Source organism: Haemorhous mexicanus, chromosome 15 (genome assembly GCF_027477595.1).
Source record: "Haemorhous mexicanus isolate bHaeMex1 chromosome 15, bHaeMex1.pri, whole genome shotgun sequence".
In the NCBI taxonomy this organism is placed as follows: domain Eukaryota; kingdom Metazoa; phylum Chordata; class Aves; order Passeriformes; family Fringillidae; genus Haemorhous; species Haemorhous mexicanus.
This window is the reverse complement of record NC_082355.1, coordinates 14,789,216-14,812,954: the sequence shown is the minus strand read 5'-3', so window position 1 is coordinate 14,812,954 and position 23,739 is coordinate 14,789,216. Positions and strand designations below refer to the sequence as shown.

General features: G+C 40.0%; 1 protein-coding gene across 2 annotated transcripts in view; it reads right to left on the bottom strand.

Moving 5' to 3' along the window:
- DOCK2 (dedicator of cytokinesis 2) overlaps window positions 1-22,390 on the bottom strand; it is a 160,518-nt gene extending 138,128 nt beyond the window's left edge. The window contains exons 1-14 of one of the 2 annotated variants that reach the window (XM_059859952.1): window positions 22,193-22,390; window positions 14,711-14,794; window positions 11,913-11,953; window positions 10,225-10,280; window positions 9,984-10,080; window positions 8,775-8,923; window positions 6,988-7,123; window positions 5,490-5,644; window positions 4,797-4,878; window positions 4,148-4,283; window positions 3,554-3,629; window positions 2,539-2,615; window positions 2,085-2,210; window positions 843-967 (exon numbers count right to left, since the gene is read on the bottom strand). In XM_059859952.1, the coding sequence (XP_059715935.1) occupies window positions 843-967; window positions 2,085-2,210; window positions 2,539-2,615; window positions 3,554-3,629; window positions 4,148-4,283; window positions 4,797-4,878; window positions 5,490-5,644; window positions 6,988-7,123; window positions 8,775-8,923; window positions 9,984-10,080; window positions 10,225-10,280; window positions 11,913-11,953; window positions 14,711-14,794; window positions 22,193-22,229 (1,377 nt within the window). In that variant the 5' untranslated portion in view covers window positions 22,230-22,390. The remainder of the gene's footprint in view (window positions 1-842; window positions 968-2,084; window positions 2,211-2,538; window positions 2,616-3,553; window positions 3,630-4,147; window positions 4,284-4,796; window positions 4,879-5,489; window positions 5,645-6,987; window positions 7,124-8,774; window positions 8,924-9,983; window positions 10,081-10,224; window positions 10,281-11,912; window positions 11,954-14,710; window positions 14,795-22,192) is intronic. The other variant, XM_059859953.1, reaches the window with a different exon arrangement.
- Window positions 22,391-23,739: the final 1,349 nt, after the last annotated feature.

Below are 23,739 nucleotides of genomic sequence, written 5' to 3'. Positions count from 1 at the left end.
ATAGAGTTAACTTCTGTGCATGCAAGTCATGGTCAGGTGCTATCATAGTTACAGGCAGTGTTTTGTAATCAGGGCTACAGTTTGTTGTGTGGACCTTAAACATGATGTAGGATTAGAATTTTCTTTACTCAAGCTTTCAACTTACATTTTAAGCAGTTAGTTGCACTTCATAAACAAGTCATGAACCACAGTGTTCTACTCCATCTTTATTTTATCTCAAGAATGTCTTTATGATTTCACCCTCATGATCCCTATAAACTCAGAAAATGACAGGTCAAAAATCCCCCTGAATGCCAAACTGGTGATAAACCCTAAGGAAAAGACAAAGGATCTTCAAAATGGGAACAGACAAGCAAAAAGAGACTGTAAATATTTAGGTTGCATGTGTAATTGTTGTCACTAATTTCATTCTTTGCCATGTACTTAATTCAGTGACAGTGACACAGACTTCCTGGCACAAATCAAGCGTTTGCTATGGAGCAGAAATGGTACTTCTAACATTTCAGTGTGCAAATTGCATTCCTCAGGGAATTTCCTCAAGAAAAACCCTAGAGTAAGAATGCAGTAATTGTCAGAATCAGCACTTGTTCCTTGGCACAGCTAAAATAGGTCATTCAATGTTATTCCTTGTTACATTTTTATGCAAGACTTTTAGAGGGCTTTAATAGATTTTAATTTTTTAGAAATCATAAAGCTTATTTGTCACAAGATGTCACAGGATGACACAAGGAAATTGAGTTTTTGAATAGTGGTGTTTTATTAAATGTGTAAGTTAAGCCTTACATCAAAAATTCAGCTCATGTTTCTATGCCCCTCATTGCAGAAAAAAAAAGAAAACTTACTGGCAACACTTTTCCTTCTTCATCACAGACACACATGATCACTTCCACATTTCTCTGAGTTGTTTTATTGTATTTATCAAAATCTCCATACAGCAATGTAATATATATGTCATTTCTTATGTCTCCTAAAAGAGAAATTGAAAGGTTAGAAAACAATTAAAATGCTCTGAGAGCATAGGATCAGCTGAATTGCACACGAGTACCTCACTGCTTGCTGTGAAACAGATAAAAATTTTAGTATTTTCCATCTGAACTTAAATTTTCAGTTCTTTATCTTTGCTAAGGCAAAACTAGGATGTGAGGAGAAGCAAATGGGAGCTCGGAGTGACTCGATGCAATTCTCATCCTGCCCCGACACCTGCTGGTGATGTGGCAAACTTTAAACCACAATATTGCCCATCTAGAACAATCTCTATAACTTGAAATGGGCTCTGGCTTTTCCAAACTTCTGAAATTTTCAACCGAGGAATTGCCTATGAAAATATTTGGAAATTTAGAATTCTTTAGTGGCAGACAGCAGCAAGATCTGTCCACGCTTTGCTTTGCTTTTGGTTTCAATTCTTTTATTTACATATTCTTTGCATTATTATATTATTACAGCACTTAGGCAATTATTTTAGTTAATTTTGGCTGGTTCCTCAGAGGAGGAAGAAGCTTTACCTTATAATTCCCATCAGGAATTTCCCCCAAATATCTAGCTCTCTCTCTGGAGGGGCTTCATATTTTAATTCTCTCCTCTGAACGAATTCTTATGACTTTTAAAAGGACTGAGATTTTACTCGAGTTGGGATGAGGGAGGATTTTGTTGCTTGTTTTTTGAAAAGGAGCCTGGCAGACAGTGAGTGATTTTGATTGGAAAATATCTTGTCATACATACAAATGAAATCAAGATACTTCACATTGTTTTGTTCGTTATTATTAAAGGACAGCAATAACTTTCAATAAAAACAAGGTTCATTTAAAATTCAAGCAACCTCCACCATAACCTACAAGTTATGTAGAAGGAGAGAGGTTTATCCCTCACTGTCTGGATTATATTTTTCCTGTTTCAGTATTAGAAGCTACTTTCCAAGGATTTCACTATTTTATATAATAGTGAAATAATATGGGAACAAAACATGAGTAAATTCTAAGGATCCTCTGAGTTAGCCATTACAGAAATCAGTAAGGCAGCAGCTGAAGCTTACTAACATAAGGAATGAGAAGAAATCCCTTCCTATCAGAGAACAAAGCACCTCCTACCTGGCATGATTATTTCAGGGAATCCCAGCTTTCGAGCAACAACCGTGGTTCTGTCTACGAGGTGTGGGTAATCCTTTCTAGTCTGAATCACGTCTCCAACCAGCATTTTCACTGTTACCCACAGACCTATGAAGTGCAAAAAAAAAGAAAAAAAATAACATTTTTGGTAGGGAAAAAAAATTAAATCTCTCTTCAGATTATTGCCTCTTCTACCCACCAAAACCCGGATAAGAATTTGCTTTCCCACTTCCTGCAGATGAAAGTAAAAGCTCTATATTGCCAAACTGTCACTACTAATTTAAGTAGCCCCTAAGATTCTTTAACAAACTCATGGTTCCTCAATTCCAACTTCAAAGCTGACCCACCTCCATGGTGGTACTCCAGCTCCAACATAAAATGAAGTTTCACAAGAACACTGAGCTACTTAAAAGAAAATAATAAAAATGTACTTTACCTTGTCCACCACTGTCTCCTTTTGATGCAGTGATTTTGCTTAGGAGACTGTGCAAAAAGTCATTCTCTGCCATTACCCTGCAAGAGAAACAGCAATGTCTGCTCAGGAACTGAGTGCTAAATATATCAGACACCATTTAGAACATAAGAGGCTAACAGCCTCAGTCTTTGCAGTATTGCCTGATTGTGATATATTTGGTATTTTTATTATCTCTCACTGAAGTTGCAGCCCACTCACATTCAGTTGTGTGTGCCCTGAAGTGAGAAAGATTCAGCCAGCCACCAAGAATGGTGTTTTGTGACAGTGACAATGTGAGTGCACTCACCAATGTGCAACTCCAGCTCAGTCCACTTTCCCTGACAAACAGCCAGATAAATGAACATGGAATTTTTATCAGCTACTTTTGAATTTAGAAACAAATCCTCAAATTAGAAAAAAGTGACAAAATAAACCAGTGTGTCATACCTGGTCTTTCAGAATTAAATTTACCCTCCATAGTACATAGCAGCAGTGCTGTGTAGGGCACACAGAGTTATTTCCAGTATTTCCACTGGTATCTCCGCATTTGATCTGTGAGCATCAAATTTTTAGGCAGCTGCTCTGGTATTTCTTCTGAAGATAGTATATGATAATTCTATTGCTTTTTAAAGGAAACAAGTTTTTAGTTTTTAGATTTTTCCCAAGTTCTAAACAGAACCAAGCTCATAAAATAGTAATCCTTGCTTGTAAATCTCACTTGTAACTATTTGACTTGGATTTGTGAAATCAGACATGGTACCAGCTGTCTGAAGGAGCACATTCATGGAATTATTCTTTAATTTAATGTGCTGTGGTACCTCTGTGAGCCTTAAATGCCATTTAAACTCATACCTAAATAATTAGCACTATTAGAACATAAAATTGTAAAAGGAAAAATTTCTTATTCTTTAAGCATTTCACAGATTGTTACAGGAACAGAGATAGATAAATAAATATTTTCTTTCACATATAAAACAGATATCTATGACACTCTTACGGATGAAAGGGAATGAAATGCTGCTTCTCTTCATCACTTTCAGATTTTCCTTTTATGATATCTGTAATATCCATGACTAGAAGAATAAAAGAAAATTCATCAGAACATAGAAGAGCATTTCAGAATAGCTTCTCTTATCTATGAACATTGTGCCTCAAGGTAAATGTGGATTTTTCAGCAGCAGGGCTGGGTTTGTGGGGCAGAGTGTTTTGAGCAAAGCCCTCACTACAAATATGCTGCTGTGGAGAGAGAGGGAGAACTCAGACTAACTTGGGAGTACAAGTATCAGAGCTTTGGGGACATAAGCCCTGGCTTTACTTCATCTGCAAGGGAATCTGTTATTAAATTGGTTTTGTGCTTTCACTCCCACAGCTTGGCACTCTATGAATAATTAGGAAATGAAATTCAAAAGCGGATTTCGGACTTGAACTAAGATATCAGTGTAGGTGCAATCTTTACAGACTTCAAAGAGAACAGAAACCAATGGATAGAGCTGATGGGTATTCTGACATGTCTTGGTAGAGATTTTAATAGTCCAGGGCTGCAAAAATCACTGATCTCCTGGTTCAGCCATGGCACAGGAGACAGCAGTACCTGCCACGCCGAAGGGCCGCCGCAGCCCTTGTGTGTATTTCTTGGAGTTATTGTCCCTCAGGTCCATCCTGCCCACTCGCACTATCTGGCAAACTAAATAAATTTTGTCTCTGCTAAGGTCTTTATTTCCAAGATCCTAAGATACAAACAAAAAAGAACCATGGTGTTACTTGGGTAAAAAGCAAGTTGTGAAATCGAAACAGGACCTGCAGCAATAAACTGTTTCTTAGCAGTCACTGGGAAAAAAAAAAACAAAACAAAAGACCCCCAAACCAAACAAACCCCCAAAAACTCAACAAATGAAAAAATCTGAGCACATCAAAAGGATGAAAAAACTGACAGTTTAAAGTTTGATAAAAATATAAGGTGAGATAAATAGAGAGAATAATAACGATCAAGAGATAGAGCAGATAAAACTAAATAAATCAAGTCATCAAGAAATTCATGAGGCAGCAAAGTGATCTGAAGAATGCTTCAGTGGCCTTTGTCACTGCCCTGAAGAACTTAGTGACTTGTCACATTGCTCTGTTTCTGGGATTACCTCTGCTTCCTTCTTCATGTTGATCACTGTTTATGAGATCTGACAGTGACCACAGAGAAGAGAATTTCATTGGCAGATACAAAGGGCAGTAAACTGGAAAACACTTACTGTGAACACCACTTTAAGATTGTTGAGCATATCAATTTCCTTTGGAAAGCCTCGACTCCCCCATCTCACCAAGTAGTTCTCACTGTTTGGAAGATAAATATCTCATTGTCAAGGGATTTAAAAAGTCTCCCTTTACACAATACAGAAGTTGCATAACAGACAGTCTGTGGTGATGATTCAAATCTAAGACCAGACTGAAAAGACAAGAAAAACACTATACAAGTATCAACAGTAAGTTTTAAAAGGGTAACTTGAACATAACACAAATGAACACCTTTTTTTTGAGGCAACTTTACCATCATCATAACTTTTTTGATGGGAAAACTCAACAGAATCTCTATCTACCCAGATATTTATAAATTTAATTCTTTTTCCACTCTTCCCCCTTCAGCACTCTACTCCAAACACCACAATATTTCCCATCTAGAACAATCTCTAAAACTTGAAAAGGGCTCAGTCTTTTCCAAACTTCTGAAATGTTTGATCCAGGAATTACCTATGAAAATATTTGGAAACTTAGAATTCTTTAGTGGCAGACAGCAACAAGATCTGTCCACCATTCACTTTACTTTTGGTTTCAATTCTCTTATTTACATATTCCTTGCATATTATTACAGCACACTGGCAATTATTTTAGTTCATTTTGGCCAGTTCCATTTACTGCTCTCCTGCAGTCAGGGGAGGAAGCTTTACCTTATAATTGTTGACTTCTGGGGGTCGTATAGGGACATAAAGAGCTCGGCATCCTCTCCAATTCTGCAGACAAAATTCCTCACAAACACATACAGGCTGTGGGTGGGGGATGAAGACAGTCGGGAGTACGATGCATAATCTGGCTGGTCCTTTGACTAATCAGGAGGAGGAAAATCAGTTAATAATAACCCAGGAACTAAAATGCTGCTATACTACAAGCAGTTTTACATTAGGTAGATGTAATAGTTAAAATTGAAAAGGAGAGCAGGGAGTTGGACTCAGTAATGACCATAATTCTCTTCCACCTTGAGCTATTCTATGACTCCCATGTCTTAGGCCAGTTCTCCAGCCAGTAGGCAATGATGTAAAAGGGGAAATATTCCTCCCACTCTTAAAGAAAAGAGCAAGTATCAAGATGTCAGCACAGAGACAAGCCTACAAGTCTGAAGGAATTTATTTTTGAACACAGTAGGCTGTAGCAGAAGACCTATGATCCACATCACAGAGGGGTTGCAGCGTGCTAGAGCAGTAGGAAAAGGAAGCCAGTGTCTTTGAAGAGGAGACAAATAATATGCTGAGATCAGGACACAGCTGATCAGGTTCACTGACTCAAAAATAGGCTCCTGAATTCTTACCTCCCATCTTAACCATCAAGAAGCAGCTTCTTAACACTTCTAAACCCATTGTTTGTCTCTATTTTAAAAATAAGTCACCACAGTCTATCACAGACTCCCAAGTTTCATTTTCCTTATATTGTCAGTTAATTACAAGGTGCTTTCCAGTGATTTGTCATGGGTGTTATTGAAGTGTCATGACAAACCAACTATTTTCTCTTTAGTGATTTACTTGCCTTTTTACAGTTCACTTTCTCATAAATAGAGAAAAGAACCAAAGAGGCTTACAAATCCTTGCAGAGTTTTAATATTGCAAAAGGTCAAGGAAGTGTAGTCACCTGCTTTGCATTTAAAAAGATTTAATTCATGCACTTGTCAGCTTTGCTTTGGCACATGAACTTCTGGTGTCCAGAGGATTATGCTGAATTCACCCCAGTTCCTCTTCAGTGAGCTTTAATTCTTCAGCTCTATCAGACTAACCAGTCAGCAGCAACACTTAGCAAACAACCAGTGTAGTCACAAGAGCTTGTGAAAAGAAGTGGTGGGCAGTGCTGCTTTGCAGCCTGAGCTCCAAGTGTGTGACTATTCCCTGTGCAATTCAGACTATTGAGTAGTCCAGGGATGGAGTGGAGACATATTTCAATATAGGAGCTCAAGAACGGATTTAGAACCAGCTTTAGAAATGAGCTTTGAGCCCAGCACACAGCCCAGTGCACAAATTCAATCTGAGGCTTAGTCATATTTATAACACAACACTGTGGATCTACTCTTAAGTCAGAGGGAAAAGTTTCCACAAAATTTTATGGTTCCATCCTTCAACACTTAGACAAGTTTTTGTTTGGATTTTAGCAAAGGAAGCATCAAGTTTTGCCAGCCATTCCTACCATTTCCTCCTTAATTCTCTCAGTGATTTTATTAGTTGCTTCTTCATGTGCATGAAACAGGCTGATAACACTGGTTTTATCTGGATCCAAGATATTTCCATCCTCATCTCTAACTATCAGGTCAAGCTCAAGTACTCTGTGAAAATACAAAAGGCATAATGGGAGGGTTATTTCCTTCCAAATAAAGAAAGCTTAGAAATGTAACAACCAAGGAGACACTTAAAGTTATAAAATGTAAATACATGCAACAGTATTTAATGAAGAAAAATTTAACTATACCCCATGATTTTTTTAAGCTGCTGTCCAATATTTATGAATTTTTAGAAGTGTGACCAAAGCATTGAAATGCCTCTCACATAAAACAGATCCACCCTGTTCAATGACTTCTAGCACTCTTCACAGCTTTTAGCTTTTAACACTCAGTGTTTGTAATCAAGATGTTCAGGGTCTTCCTGTTACCTTCTGCTTTTATGTTGCTCCCTCACCCTTTCTGTCCCAAAACTTAATTCTGCTCTCTTCTGTCCTGCTCTCACACTAATTGTGCCTTTTTTCTTGCCATTCTTTTTCCCCTCTCCCACAGTGACCCCTCAGCCCCCACTGTGATTTTCCCTTTAATCCTTCTCCACAGTTTGGCAAGTTCCTTTCTCACCACACCACTCAACCCCACACTTTCAGGAGCTTACAAACACTTTCCAGCTTGCAATCCAAATCATTTCAAACATCCCCTTCACCCTTAGTCTTCCCAAGGAAGCACTTCACTGTCTCATAATACAGAAAGAATATAAGACTGACAAAACAGAAATCTGAAAGCAAATGAATTTTAATGTTGTCTTAATCACAGCTGGGCTTCTTTGATTGGAGAACTTCAAAGTAAATTCTATTTTTGAGTGAGCATTCAGCTCCACACAGTGCAGTAGAATATGTGTATTTCACAGTGTGCTCTGTATGAATATTATTGCAAATTTGCATCCAGATCACAGTGAACAAGTTAAGAACTTTGCAACACCTTGTGGTCATTTTTATGTGCAGCCACAGGTAATTGTAGACTTTCAGCTGCACAGAGGCCTTCAGGCCACAACAACCACAGTCACTTAAAACAGCAAATCACAGTTTGTAAGCAGATTCTAATGCCTGTAAAAACAGTTCTGTGAAGATTTTCTTACCAAGCTCTCTCTCCCCACACCTCATCAGATGGTGGGACACCATTAACCTCACACAACCCCAAAAGCTTTGCTAAAAAGCATGCTGCGTTGCAGTGACTTTTTGTTTGTGAGGAGCAGACAAGACACTTTGTCAAATAACTATTCTGTCCCTGGTAGTTTCACTTCTATTACCAGAACCAGAGTTCTGCCTGGAAATTCCCTAGTGAATTGGGTGTGGATGTGTTTCTTTGCACACTTAGTGCAGTTTGCCAGCACCACTTCTGAGGGTCACTTGCTGCACATAGACCATGCTTGGGACAGATGGACAAATTTTGGACCCCAAGTATGCTGGTGATATATGTACACAGAGGCTGGTTATCTAACCTCAAATCTTCCCCATTCACAGGCTCATGTATTTATAATGAAGAAACAAATCAATACTTTGAAAATGCATTTGTCTATGAAAAGCCTCATCATGGTATCCACTATCAGCACAGGAGTTACAGGGAGAAGCCTGAAAAGGAAGATTCTATATGAACCACACTTTTGAATTCCAACATGTAAGCATGAAGACTTCATCATCATCTCTTTGGTGCTGTGCTTTAAACTAAATAATGCTTTCCAGAAGCAGAGCAGGCCACTTACTTGTTACCATAGTCAATTTTGGATGTGACTTTCTGCTTGAGTTCTTTGAGCTCATCTTTCGGCAAAGTCCCAGACAGAAGCTGCGACCGCCACTCCATCAAGTCACACATCATGGACTGCACCTGCTGGAACCTGGCTTTCTTGTTTGTCTGAGAGAGAAAAAACCATCTGTGAGGTTCAGGCTGCAAGCTGAAGTGGAACACTGGGCTTGACAACTAAAGGCTACACGTCATATTTAGTGCTAAATGATAGCAGGAACAAGAAGTAGGCAAAATAATGATGTCTTATCCCACAAATTTTTAAGGACAGAATATCCCACAGGATCATAAAGAAATAACATGAAATTTTGTATCAGAATAGGGAATTATGTTATTTGCGTTTTATTGTGTTGTTTATTGTATTAACTGTGTTGTTTTAAAGCTCTTGAAAAAATTCTCATCAAGAGAAAACATTACAAAACCTATTAACTTCTCTTTGAGACACTGATGGGAACAACAGCACTTGAGTGTGTATTAATGCATTTAAGAGATGAAGGAGAGAATGCACAGAAGTGACTAAAGCAGTTCTAGTGTCATTCACTGAAAATAAAGTAGGGTTTTCATTGCTGGCCTAATCAAGCAGACTAAAAAGTGGCATTTTTCAGAAAACTACAGCACATTCAAGATCCCTCTGCCCCAACAGAGATATAGAAAAATCCAGTGGCTGGGGTCCTGAAGCAGTCAGCACAATTCTTGAAATTGCCAATTGTTAATGGCTACTTGCAACCAGTAACCCTTGAACAACTTCTGTTCTAGCAGTCCATGAGCACCATGAATCTTCTCCAAATGCATCCCAGTTATCTTTTATTCTCCTATCTGGAAACTTTTCAATGCTACAAATCAAAGTTATGAAGGATTTATCACGCACAGGATACAAATAGGTATGAAGTTACACCAGTCCCCAGCAATGTCAGCTTTCCCTTTACAGAACCACAGAACCATCCAGGTTGGGAGAGACCTTCAACATGGTCCAGGCCAGGGCTGATGGCTGGACTGGATTTCAAGTCACTAGGCATTTAAAGCCACTAAAGAAAATCTTAGTGGTGAGAAAGCAATTTCTTAAATCCACCCAGACCCTGCCCTGAATGTAGGAAGAGACATTAATTTGAACAAGGCCCCAGTGTGCATCAATAGGACCAAGAGGTAACAAACAGCATGTAAAACATCCTACCACATAGAGCTGCTTCCAGATGCTTCCCCATTCCCAGAGAGTTGTGGTAACTTCTTGGACTAGGGGAATCTCAGCAGGTATGACATTTTCTGTATGTCTAGGAAAGAGAAGGAAAGATCAAAAGAGTGTCTGGTTTCAAGGGTGTATCTCATACTCACTGTGGGTGAGGTGCAGACATGCCTTAAAACTCATTCTTTAGCAGACAAGCTCAATAATGTAATAAAACAGATAAATTCAATACCTTTTCTTTTCAGCAGCAGCTTCCTTGATGTGGATGAAAGATTTAGGAAATATTCCCTGATGAAGAAGAAAAAAATTATAAATCCACAGTTATTCTCCAAAAACATTTAGGTGACAACCATGGCTGTGAACATACACTGTAATGACAAACTGTAATACCCAAAGAAACTCCTGGTCATTTAGCTTTCTGTTCAGATGGATAATTTCTACTTGACAGACAAATAATTGAAGTTTTTAATTTCTCTTCAAATGTAGAGGGCATAGGCATCTTTCTTCCTAAGTAACACCATTTTCCACTCCAGAAAACAGTTTAATTAACAATTAAGCAATTTAATTAAATACAATTTAAATCCAGTAAAGAAACATTGTGTCTGTGCACCATCTCACATCTATTTTAACTGACCTCTGTAGAAGACAAATGGGCACCAGACCAGAAGTTCTAATGTGATTGTCCTTGCTCTACAAAAGCTGAAATGTCTCAAGTCACCCTAAAGGAAAGTTTGACAGTCCCTCTGTCCATGAGAATTCTCCCCTGAACTGGCAAATCTCACCTGGGTAATGAATGAGATCCTTCCTGGATTCTCTATTCAACAACTCACATTTGGTACTTCAAACACCACAATAATTCAACACCATATGTGCTACTTTACAAAGCCTTTCTCTGAATCAGATTGCAGCTTTTAGAACCATTTTCTTTTAAGCACTGATCTTAATCAAAACACAATTGTGTCTTATCACTTCCACTTCTTTTTCATTAAGATTAAAGTTCAAAAAAGTCCATGAAGAAGTAGAGTAAAAGAAGAGGGGCCCAGCAATGGTAATTTTAGTGATATCTTAGTACATGAAATTAATAATACTTCTTAAAGCATGTTGTGCATGATGATATTGAAGCCCTTTAGCAATATTAGCAACTAATTAAGTATTAGTTAAAAGGAAGTGGGTTAGTGCTGGTAAATATTTTCCCTTTTTATTTTTAGGCTAAATTTTAATCTTTAAAAATAAAAATTTTATGTAGAATGAACGGTTGTAAGATTTTCAGTCACAAAAAATGTCAAAGTAATTAAAACACAGGTGTAGTCTTTTAATACATTTGCATTGCTGCTCCCTAAAAAATCTTATACCAAGAATAAAGTAAAAAAAAATGCTTTTCTTCAAGAAAAGTGCAGTTGAAACTAGAAGTAATTCTCTTGCTACTTGACCCTGGAGTCATCATACCCAAGGTAAAAACTTTTCCTCTGTGACTTTCCATTTTCAGGTCTGAGAGTACTGAGTTTAAAAGAAATTATTATGATTTTTGTACATATGAGATATTTAAGAACTTAAGCCTCATACAAGTTGTTTATACTGTTTGTAACCTAAAGAATCCTTGGGAAAAGTACAGAAACAAGCACATCTAGCAGCAAATTGAGTCAAAATTCAATGGAAATGGTGGCTTCAACAGTTGTTAACCTGAAGGCACAGTCATTTCTTCTTCATTGATCTGCTTTTCCCAGCCCTCACTTCTATTTACCAACATTGTCCAGGATGAATGCTGATCATTTCACTCATCTTGAAAGGAAAGAGTGGAAAGAGCTGACGTGAGAGATCAGAACAGAGAGATCAGGACTATCTAGGCAGAAATTTCAAAAACCCCCTTCATGGGCTGCCCCCTTCAGAACAGTCTCATAGGAAAGGACAATGTGATCTTACCTCTGCTCCTTTGTACCTCACTAGGTAACCCCTGTACCAATCTAAAAGGAAGAAAAATCACTTGGTATGACAAAAAACCCATGCATTACAAAGCCCACAATAAAGTCATGGGGTTTATTTCACATAAAAAATACTTAGCATGGTATTTGTTAAAAAGAATAGCTAATTCAAACATATACAGAGCTTCAGGTGAGTAGCAGGGATTATATTGAACATGACTTGCATACTATCACACATGATTGTATTGTCTGCTTTCAAGCCTTGCACAGTAGTACAGATAATTGTACACAGAATTTAACACCCCATGCTCCCAAGAAAAGGTAGAATAAGATATTTGTTTGGCAAAGTGTTGTGTGCACACCCTGAAAAATCGATATTAGCCATGACCCCCATGGTCCTGGGGAGCCCATGAAGCTCTGACTGTTCCAGGCCCAGCATTAATCCAGTGCAGCACGTGGTTGTTACAGATCCAATTTCCTTCAATGTGATCAGGTTAAGTCATTTTTGTGCCATGAGAAACTATGGCTTTTGGACACAACCATAATAAGCAGCTTCTTGGTGTTAATGCAAATTGGGATGTCAAGAAACCTCAGGGCCATTATTGGGCTGCTGCTGCATTGGTAACTAGAAAACCCTTCTGAAAGGCAGGAGTGCAGAACTGCAGCAGGGGCAAGTTAAAAATTCATTCAGGCTTTCTTCCATCTATTCCACAGTTCAGTCTCTATAAACTACAAAAAACACAAAAAGCAGAGTTCAGCCTTGCTAAATAAGATCAGGGGCCACCCAATGTGCATAGACCCCATCATGAAAAATCACCTGCACAGCAACAATGTTTAACTCTTTTGAATACTACATTTTTCATCCACAGAAAGAACTTAGGACCAAAGGCAGACATTTTCTAATCGTCATTTCATGAGCAGATGTGATCTCTTTGCTATCAACCTTTCTCTCACAGGTATTGCAGTCACACAAACAAGGCATAAAAGAATAAAAATAAATCCCAAATGCCAAACAGCACAGTCAGAAAGGCAATGCTAAGAGCCACAGGATGATTGCTGACGTCAAAGAAAGACTCAGGACAGATTTTTTTAGGTTTTTCTGCAGTGGGATTATTTTCCCCCAATGTTTTATCAACACTAAAATTCCATCTTACTGCTAAAAATGAATTATTTGCACAATTTACAACCAAGTGTGTAAAATTGGTTTCATCCCATTTGCTGTGACAGCACATATGTGTTCTGTGCATAAATTTTGTGCATTCAAAACCAACTAAAACCAGGACATGAAAGGAGCACAGGAAGAATCCTGTCACTGCTGGTTACTCGCCAGCTGCAGCAGGCAGCAAATTTTGAAGATATCTGATAAAAAATGAACTTCACTCCCATAATGAGAAGGATTCCCATTGACAAACATATTTCATAAAGCAAGGACAGAGCATATCAAGGGCAGAGGAGTCAGAAAATACTTTTAGATAAAAAATAACCCCATCAGATCAGCACTCCACTCACTAGGATGGGCTGACAACAAAGGGACCCCAGGAACCTGAAGCCTGAAATGCTATTTCTGCAATTAACAGACAACACAGGGATGAGGAGGTTCCTGGTTTGTGTGTGTGTTTTGTTCTTGGCCAAAATGTTTAGAATGGAGGCTTGAAGAATTACTTTTCTTAGGAGAGGACACAAATCATTGTGACTCTGTTGACTCCTGACTGACACCAATGTTTTCACTGATAATTAAAGATATTGAATTAATGTTACAAACAAAAGAGAAACAATTATGTTTTTGTGCTCCACTACATTGTAAACATGGTTTTTCAAGGGCTCCTCCTTCAAATCCTTGGTTGTTTCCTGACAAAACCACCTAGAGCTCTGTGTGGTGAAACAGGCTGGGTTCAAACAGCCCCAAAGTCTTTGCAGCCTCGTGCCCACACCACACCAGGTGTCTCAGCACTGAGCTGGCTCTGCCACTGTGCCATGCAGCCATGGGCCTCTCTCTAACATAACTGCAGTCAGTAAGACACATGTTCTATCAACAGAAGTGGGGTGAAAAAGATAATTTTACAATATATTTTTCAGATCTTTAAGCAATTGGTAATTTTAAAAAAACCTCTTGATTTGCTCAAATAGCAAATCACCCTTGCAGTGCCATTTGCAGACACCTAACTGCTGAGTTAGTAATTCCACTCCACAATAATTCCACTCTCCTTGTTTTATTTATGAGGTTCCCATTTTGCTAATGGGAACCTCAGCAGCTCTGTCAGACTCAGAGAATCAGTGGGATTGGAAGGTATTGACTGTCCATCATGCACAACTTGTGCTTGTCCATCATGGACTTCTGCTGCTTAACATGTTCAATATTTTGGATGGCTTTCAGAACAGTTTCTATCATACTGACACTCAGATTTCTTTAACTGGGTTTCCTCATTGCACAACAGGATGATGAGGGTGCTCAATATCTCCTAGCAACAAATATTTAGTTTAGAGGCTAAAAGTGTACTCCTTTAAATCTTAAATCAAATTTAATGTAACTAACTTCCCTGAGGTGTATCACAAGCTGGCAGAAACTACACCAACTCTACATTCACCTTGATGACTTCCTCATTTGCTAAAGGCATCCCTAAAAACCACATCTACTGTAATATGTCTAATTTTGGCTCTTCAGAAAAGGTTAGGTTCTTCCTCAAAATTCACCACACCACTAAAAAATAAGGGCATTAGAAAGCTACTGATGCAATACAGGGAACAGCTGTGAGGTGAAAGGATTAGGTTATTCACAAAGAGATGGAAAATATGACTTACCTTCACAGGACTCCAGGATATGGACCACATCACCAATCTGTAGAGACAGCTGTGGTACCCCTGTGCCTTTGAAATTGTATATAGCTGGAAAATTAAAGGATGAAAACATCATTTTTCAATGCAGCCACAGAGCACAGTGAAACTGAGATCCACTCGTGGTTATTGAGCTATGGACACTGGGATCAATACACCAGGCTAGACAAACAGAACTATAATTCTATCAAGGAGCTCCATTTGTCAGCATTAAATAATCTCTTTCTTCATGAGAACAGAGAGGTGGTGAAAGGGACCAGTGCTGAAAGAAAAACCAAAGCAAAAGAACCAAGCAAAAGAACCCCCCAGAAAACTCAGCAAGAACAGGGACACCAGCTATTGATCAGCACTGCTGTGCACAGGATTTAGGAACCCTGTTTAGATGCAGGTCTTTGATAAATACACAGGCATGGTGCTGGGGAATTGTTTATCTACTGGCCCAAGGATTTGATCACACAGTTTATGGAAATTTATTGCTACACTGGAATGAAAGGTCACAGAGGTGCCTGTGAAAACTGAATTTACTGAATTCTTTCCTGGGTTTAGATGCTTTAACTTCACATGAAACTGTGTTTCATATGGAAACAGAACCAAGGTTCATAATTTTCTGTATTCTCTGTATGACTGAGAGGAACACAGGAGAAGTGGATTTTGAAAGTGTTCTAATCAGAAACTTATCTACATGTGGTTAAGAAACACCAGCATTTCAGAGAGAACTCAAGAAAATGAGCTCTTCAGCACTCATGTTCCAGGGCTACAGGATGTGGGCTCCTATGGTAACCATGCCTCTGTAGGCTTTTTTCTTCACAGGCTTGGTAAAAAAATTCTACAACAGCTTTACAGCTGGAGAGATGATTGAAGCTGCAGTCACAGAGGGAAAGTGACTGAAATACAAACAGCTGAAACCCCAGTTCAGGTGTGCAGGTGGGAACAGCTGTGAAGGTGAGCCCAGGTGTGCAGGAAAGGTGTTGGGCAGCAGAGCCCAGCAGGGCCCCCAGCCAGCCACACCCAGCAGCCAAACCTGAAGGATTTTGGATGAGGGAAAGCTGATCTATAAAGCAGAGCTTACCTTCAGCATCTCCCTGCATTTCTTTTGCTCCCCTCTCCAGGTTTCTAAAGCAGGATATTCATCTTTCCTAGTCCAACATGTATAATGATACATTTTATTTAAACATTTTACTTATTTTATTTAAATTATTAAAGTCTCAAAATAAATTGCCTTCCAGGGAAATGCCTGAAGTGGGAGTGTAGAGCTAAACAGATCCATCCTCTTCACTTTACAAGTATCCCATAAATTATGTGTCTTGTTTCTTTTGCCATCATTTTATTTGTTATCTTACTGGAACAGAAATTAGAAGGAATTTCAGATTGAGGAGGCTTACTGAACTAAGAATGAATTCTTGGGTTTTTTTGACATAAAGAAGTTCTCAGCAGCTCCTTCTCCTGAGAGAGGAGAGCAAGGCTTGGAACATTCAACATATGGGGAGGAATAAAAGAAATATAACTTTGAAGTGAGACTCTGCTGCTCAGATTCAGCCATTTATTCAAAAGAATGTTGAAAACACTTTCTCAGACCTGCCTTAGCCCTACACAAAATTGAGTTTACGTGGTACAGTACATGTGTAATTCTACTCTGACTGGTCTTTTTTCCAGAAGTGGAGGGTGGCAAACAACCCTGCAAAGTCGTTATGACACTTCAGGATAAATTTCCCTGGAGTGTTTGGGAGGTGGGGGGATGTGGGGGCATTCCCATGCTCTTATCCTATCTGCCTGAAAAGCCCATGGAGACCAAGATTGCTGTTGAACAGTAAATACTTTGGATTTGAAAATAGGCACTGCTCTACTTAGTTGTAGCTGTCTCAAAATATAGATGTAAATGACTGAGTCATTTATTTACACTGCATTTCAGCTTTGCTCTCTTCAAACTTCATTATTAGGCCTGAATGTATTGAAAGGTGCAGTAACAAACTGGCAAAGGAAGTGGCTGTATCAGCTTAGAGATTTCTAAATGAGTAAGTGGAAACTTAACAAGAGATATCTTACTGTAGAACTTGGATTGTTTGGTAGGATGAGTTTAAAAAATCCCTGTACAAAGGTTTGGGCTATAGACCTAGCTACATATTTTATGAGAAACCACATCCCAAACCACCTTGGAAAAAATGTAACAAATAACCCAACACCAGCAACTGCATCCATAGGTCTCATCTACAGCACCAGACAGATTGATCATCACACCTGCTTTTCTTTTAGTTATTAGCTGTGAAAAAGAATTTGACTATTCTATCCAGTGACTGTGTTTCCTGTTAGGTGTAAATGATGTAATTTCCCTTACAAACTGGGCAATGTGTTTGTGAGTGTCACCTCAGAGCTCACCAGACAAAAGCAGGGTTCCCTTTCCTCCCCTCTCTTTACAAGACCCTCAGGGTGTTGTGTGCACAAACACATTTCACTCATTATTCTCTCCAAAATCAGTATATGAAAACCCCAGGAGGAATTCCAGGTTTTTTGGTGGAATACTCACAATGGGTTGTTGGCTTTTTTAAAAATCAACTCTTCAGTGAGTAGAAATAAAAGCCCTTTCAGATAAAAGCCCCTTCACTCTGAAGACCTCTCCTACTACTCCCTCTCCCTGGCATCCTGCATCCCAACCATAAATACAAAATGAGTCAGCATCCTCCAGGCCCAGAGGAGACCTGCCTGAGGGTCACTCCAAATCCCAACAGCAATTAGTGACCTCAGGAGCTGCTGAAGTCATGGCAGTAAGACTGGAGGGAGAGATCTGGGGGGCAGCTGCCCTCCCCAGCCCCAGGCTGAGGTGTCCCCAGCAGCAATGGATCTGCACACAGGTGCTGCAGGAATCCCCCAGGATGGCACAGAGAATGCCCAGAAACTCCAATTTTACAGCAGTGCTCCTAAACAGGGACTTTACAGCTCACTGACAACACAGTTGGAAGATTTTTCCCCTGAATGAACAAAGAAGGAAAACCATTTCTCCAGAGCTCACCACAACCTCTGTGGTGATTTGGTGGCACACACACAGCTCAGCAAACCAACAAAATCAAACAAACAGCCCAGTGCAAACCCCTGGGATTCTCAGCTCCCTGGGAAGCAGAGCTGAAGGCCAGCACCCCACAAATGCCAGCTCAGAGTGCTGGCACAGCCAGCCTTCCAAAGTGAGCCCTGCTCCAGACCAGGTGGCTCTGAATTGTCCCTCAGGGGTGGGAGCAGTTCCCATCGTGTCCATGAAAAGTTCCCAAAGGATCCTTTTCTGCCCAGCCAAACACAACGTGCTGCAAGCACCCTCAGCACTTCTGGGGGTTTTGTGTCAGCCTCACACCCAGAGCTTGGCAAAGACATCTAAAAGAGTCCCTCTCAGCAGGACAGACTGAGGGAAATCCCTCTTTTTCCTTGAGCTCCTTCCCACCTACTGCAGCCAGAGCTGCTGGGTCTGAAACTCGTTCTCCTCACCAGATAAATATGTGAGTGCACTCCTGCACACATGGCTGTGGAGACAGAGAACAGTTCACCTGCCCTAATTTAAATTACATGCCCTCCTCAAAATAGAAAATGGCCAGCAGAAAAAAACCAAACCAAAACAAAACCCCTCATACTGTGGACCTTGTTAGGGAGTTTTCACCCACAAAACACTTCAGAAGAGTCACAATATCCCAGGGAACAGAACCCCTCAATAAGCTACATTTCCTCACTGTTAAAGCCCCCTTCTCTTGCTATTTACCTGGTTAACCTGTAAACTACTGTGAGATGGGAATGGTGAGTGAGGAAAATCCCAGAGCCTGCAACACTGAAGCCATTTCTTATCACGTGCACTCCCTGTTCTGATCTTAATAAAAATACAAGCATTACACAGTTTCATTTGAGACTCACCTTTCTGTCACAAGCCATGCTACAAGTTGTTTTCCTTGGCTACTTTTCCACTCTTATAGAGAATTGAAAAAAAATTTTCTAAGTTATTGCTGAACCAGCTCCTAATTTCACTTTACCACAAGAGAGGGACAATTTGGTATGATTCTGATGCAATAACTCATGATGTGTTCTGTATATTCAAACAATTACTAATTAATAGGCTCAGCAAGCACCCTGTTGTATTCTTCAAGTATGCAGCTCCACTTTTATGAGTAGCCAAGTACCCATAAAAGAACAGTTCTTGGTGCTCAGTTACCATTTTCTTCCCATGAGAACAGGGTGAAATTATTCAGCAAGGAGACAGATAAACCCCAGGTGAAAATATTATACAGTTCTAACAGGATTTCTTGACTTCTGGAAAGAAACCTGGAAAAAATGTGTCCCAGTATTCCAAGTTAAGGAGGCTCCCCTGAAATCTCACAGAGCAAGTGTGCCTGGATGTCCAGAGCATGGCCACAGCTCTAAGACAGGTCAGAAACTTGTCCTAAACCTCTGGGGGGGCTAGAAGCTGATTAATGTTTTGCAAATGATGCTCAAAGGGTAACTCTGCACTTCTCAGGTAATGAGAGAAAACAGCTGAATACAGATTTCCTTCCTTGTTCACCCATGGGGCCTGATGGAGGTTTTAGCTGACCTGAGCTACTTATTTTCCTTCTTAAACATGATAAACAAGGATGGATTACAAGAACCAGGAAACTCTAACATACCAAACTAGTCATCTAAAGATATTGTCTCTGACTCTTTACCTTCTCAGATAAAATTCTAGCACAGCCATTTTTCTTAGAACTCTTCATGAAGGGCAGAGTATTTAGCTGTAATTTTTCCTTTTCATGAAGGACCAGGGATAAAAATATTATTTCCCCAGCTTTTGCTGCTTCCCGAGGAACTGGGACAGTTTCTGGGGTTCAGAGGGTGCATTTCATGGAGGAAACCTGCCCTGAACAAAGCTCTGCTCCCTTACACCTCAATCTATTCAGATTTCAGAGATGTAGAATAATTTCAGTGGATTTCAACAGATGAAATCAGACAAGCAAGTCTCAGCCCTGTGTACTCAGGCTGAACATGTGCTTTTCTACACCTTCAAAGAAGCCACCCACTCCTCCCCATAATTTTGCTTCAAAAGGACAAACCTTAATTTTCAGATTCAGGAGAACGGGAGTTAATCTGATTCTTGAGTTTTGAATGCCAACATTTCACCAGTCTGTAACTTTGCTCAAATTCTGAGCAGATGGCAAAGACTTTCCATCAGGAAACTGCCACCCAAGGCCACCAGCCTGCCACGAGGATTCCATCCTGTCCTGTCCATAGGAATTACACACATTTATGCTGGGATTGCTGCTAGACTAAGAGCAGGTTTCATATGTAAAACCAGGATTGTATTTTCCTAGTACAAAGCTGAGTACCTGCTACCTGGACTACTCCATTTCTAGTTAAGTAAAGAAGAAAGGTGGGCACAGCAGACTGCAATCTACCATGAGCAAGGGATGGTGAGATCTTCCAGATCCACCCTGCAGTGTGCTCTGCTCATCCAGAGCGAGATGGGCCCAATATTCTCAAACTGAAACTCTGCTCATCAGCAGAAACTGAAGGCATCAGGCACACATCTAAAAAGAGACTTGAAAATTCAATGTGAGGTTTGTAATCAGAGACTTAAACCCAAAGATTTTCAAAAACACAGAAGACAAAATCACCCTATAGGTTCACAAAGCTTCTGGGGTGAAATATTCCAAAAGCTCATCAACTTTCAAAGAATTTATGACTCAGAAGACTCAGTTTGCCCATTTTTCTTCTTTCCCTCAGGCACAGGAGGCATGCTTACAGACTGTAAATTCAAACACCTCTTCATTTGTGACCACAGTTTTCAATAGTCCTTGTTCAGGCCTCACCATTCCATGAGTTTCATTTACCTGAAATTTGGCAACCACACTCTTTTCCTGAAAATTTCTAAGAATATAAATTTATTTAAGTTCTTGGACAGGAGAGCCAGCATTGGTGGTACATGCTTGTTTGGGTTAGTTTGATTGTTTTAATTATTCTGGGTGCATTTTTTCTCACAAGCATATATAATGAAATATGAATATATTCATATATATGAAATTTGGTTTCCAAGATAGAGCAAAATAAACTGTGAGTCAACAGTTTGGCTAAGAAAAGGAACTTCTGGGTATAAGCTAAAGGTTGTTGAATTTGTACTCATCTATTAAATTCTAGCAATTGTGCAAAAACAGAGACAGAATGCTTTAACTGAAGAAAACCTACCCTAAGCCACACGTATGCCCACTGACATTGCTATTCTAATATTGGTGGAAAGTCCATTTGGTTGTTGTTTATTTTGATTTGTGACACACTAAACCACAGACACCACTACAACTGTGATGTTTACATACAAGTAGAAGGAGTGTTAGAAGTTTCATGGAAAACCTTTCTTTAGCCCAGGACTTGGGGCCAGCAAGGGGCAGCACTCTCCCCACACTGCAGGTGCCCAGGTTGTCTCTTACACCCAGCTCTGCTCACAGGGAGAGCAGCAGGGGAGCTGCAGAAGGGAAAGGAAAGAGCAGCAGGGCTGCAGTGTCAGTTCTGCCCAGTGACCCACTCTAGAGTAAATTGTACTGTTTTGGACATGAAAACAAACATTGCTGGACTGCCATTAGTTTTTGAAAGATTCTATTTCACAAGGTGGTTTTTTACTGTACCTTTCAAATACCACAGAGACTACTACAAGTGCAAAAATTACATGCTTTCTACTATTTGTAAAATTGAAACAGAAAATTGACACCTTTTATTTTGTAATGTAAACTGCCACCAGAACAGGCTACTTCCATTTTGCAGTTCTGCTACTGCTGGACATGGACATTGAACACCACATTATTTTCTTCTTGTTAATTTCTTGGTGTTGCATTTTATTTCAGGAAGCCAGTTCGGTTTTTATTGCATATCACAAAAAACTACGGCCTGCTTAAAAAAAAAAAAAAAAAAAATCTTTTAAAAGCATTTAGAAGGTTAATAACTAGGTAGTAATATGCATCTTTCAAGTGCTTTAGCTTTGATTCTTACTTGTTTAAGGCTTTTTTAAAATAGCAATTCCATCCTTCATACAAATTAACATAATTCATGTTAAGATTACTTTCCTTCCAAAAAGCACAACTTACCAACTCAGACCCAGATTTTTTCTGTAGCACTGACCATAAGTGACAATTTTGCAGAAGCAGCTGAAGGATTCCCCTTCCTCTACATTTGTGCCCCATAACTTCAGGCTGCTGCACGTTATCCAGCACATTCATTATTCACTCTGCTTCTAACACACCGAGGTGGGAAAAGCTGCATTGCTGTCAAAGTGGAAAGCTGACTCTAGTGTACTTCATTCTGTTTGACAGATCAAAACTTGGTACAAATTTGATCCTCTCAGTTACTCCCTGCTGGCGAAGTGGCCGGTGCTAACCCATCGCACCAGAGACATCACCTGCCCACATCCTGCTCGGAAGACAGCAAGACAATGCTCCAATGGCAGCTCCCTGAGCTACTTACCCACGCCACTCTTCTCTGTCCTGTGCCACCTTGCCATGGCAGTGAATCCCAGGGGCTGCCAGGGATGGGCACCCCGAGAGCCCCTCTCTGGGGGTGCAGAGCCCAGGGGTGACCCAGGCAGGCCCCGGAAGCGCCGCAGCTCCCCGGCCCCAGGACGAGCAGGCGGCGGCGATGGCTCTGTGAGATCTGCTGCCTCTCTGAGCTTCCTTCCTCTTTTCTCAACTCTGATACCGTGCTCTGTCATGGGGGAGGGGAATCCCAGCCTGGGTGTTTCTCTTGCACCGTGGCAGCTGTGAACACAGAAGCACAAAAGGACCAAACCCACGCCAGGACTGTGTGGCACCACCCCTGGGCTTCAGGTTGGCTGCAGTGAGCATCTCTGAGCACGGCTCAGGTCAGTGCTGGACACCAGACCCACACCAGGCTGCAAAGGTTTGACTTCAGAGGATGCTACCTCTTAAAAACTCTGCTCTTCTTAAAGACTTATTGGCAATGAAAAACTGCCAAAAGCAATTTTTAGTGTATTTCCACAGGCTGCTGTGGGAGCCAGCTGGGGTGAGGACATCTTGGATGTCTTCAGGTTGGCTGCAGAGACCATCTCTGACCACAGCTTAGGTCAGTGCTGGACACCAGACCCACACCAGGCTGGAAAATTTGACTTTAGAGGATGCATCTTAAAACCTCACTCTTCTAACCTGCCCTCAAACTCGGATTTGAACTTTTCATGGCACCTCTCCAAAAAGAAACAGAGTGAAGACAAAGCCACATTTCAAACCACACCCATTCTTTTAAATTTCTAACATTTTATGTTTGGAGGAAGAAGTAGGAGATTCTTTTCTCTAAACAAAGCAGTACTTTCTTAAAGACTTATTGTCAATACCAAACTGCCAAAAGCAATTTTTAGTATATTTCCATAGGCTGCTGTGGGAGCCAGCTTGGGTGAAGACATCTTGGATGTGCAAAAGACCAAGCCAAGTCTTTTGGAACGTGGATTAAGGACAATATACTGAATTGAAGGCAGTATGTCACCTTAAAGCACAAAGTCTGTGCTTTACTCATAGTTTAGAGTTAAAAAATCTCAAATGAAATCCTTGCAAGATTTACTGTTTGATCTGCTTAATACAACAAATTCAGTTGACAGTCCTGTCCTCTGGATATTCCACTGCAGTTTAGCAATCATTGTTTTTCCAAACTGTTTAACACTGCCGTGCTACATCTATCTCCTGATTTTTGATAACCATCTCCTCTGGTTTTTGATGACATCTTATTTCTCAATTTTAACTAGCAATCACATGGAGCACAGACTGCCAGTCTCTCTCCTTGCATATGAAATTCTGATTTATATTTCTACAGGAAAATCACTTTAACCTTTACCACAGATTTGCTTCAATTGGTCTAATCTTAACCATATTAGCTTAGAAAAGGATTCAGCTCCTTACTCTCCCCTAAAATAACATTCAAAGTCATGTTATGTTTACTAAAGTCAGCTAAATTCCCAGCAGCTCCCATTATCTCCATTTACAGACAGCAAGCTTCATCTTAAAGTT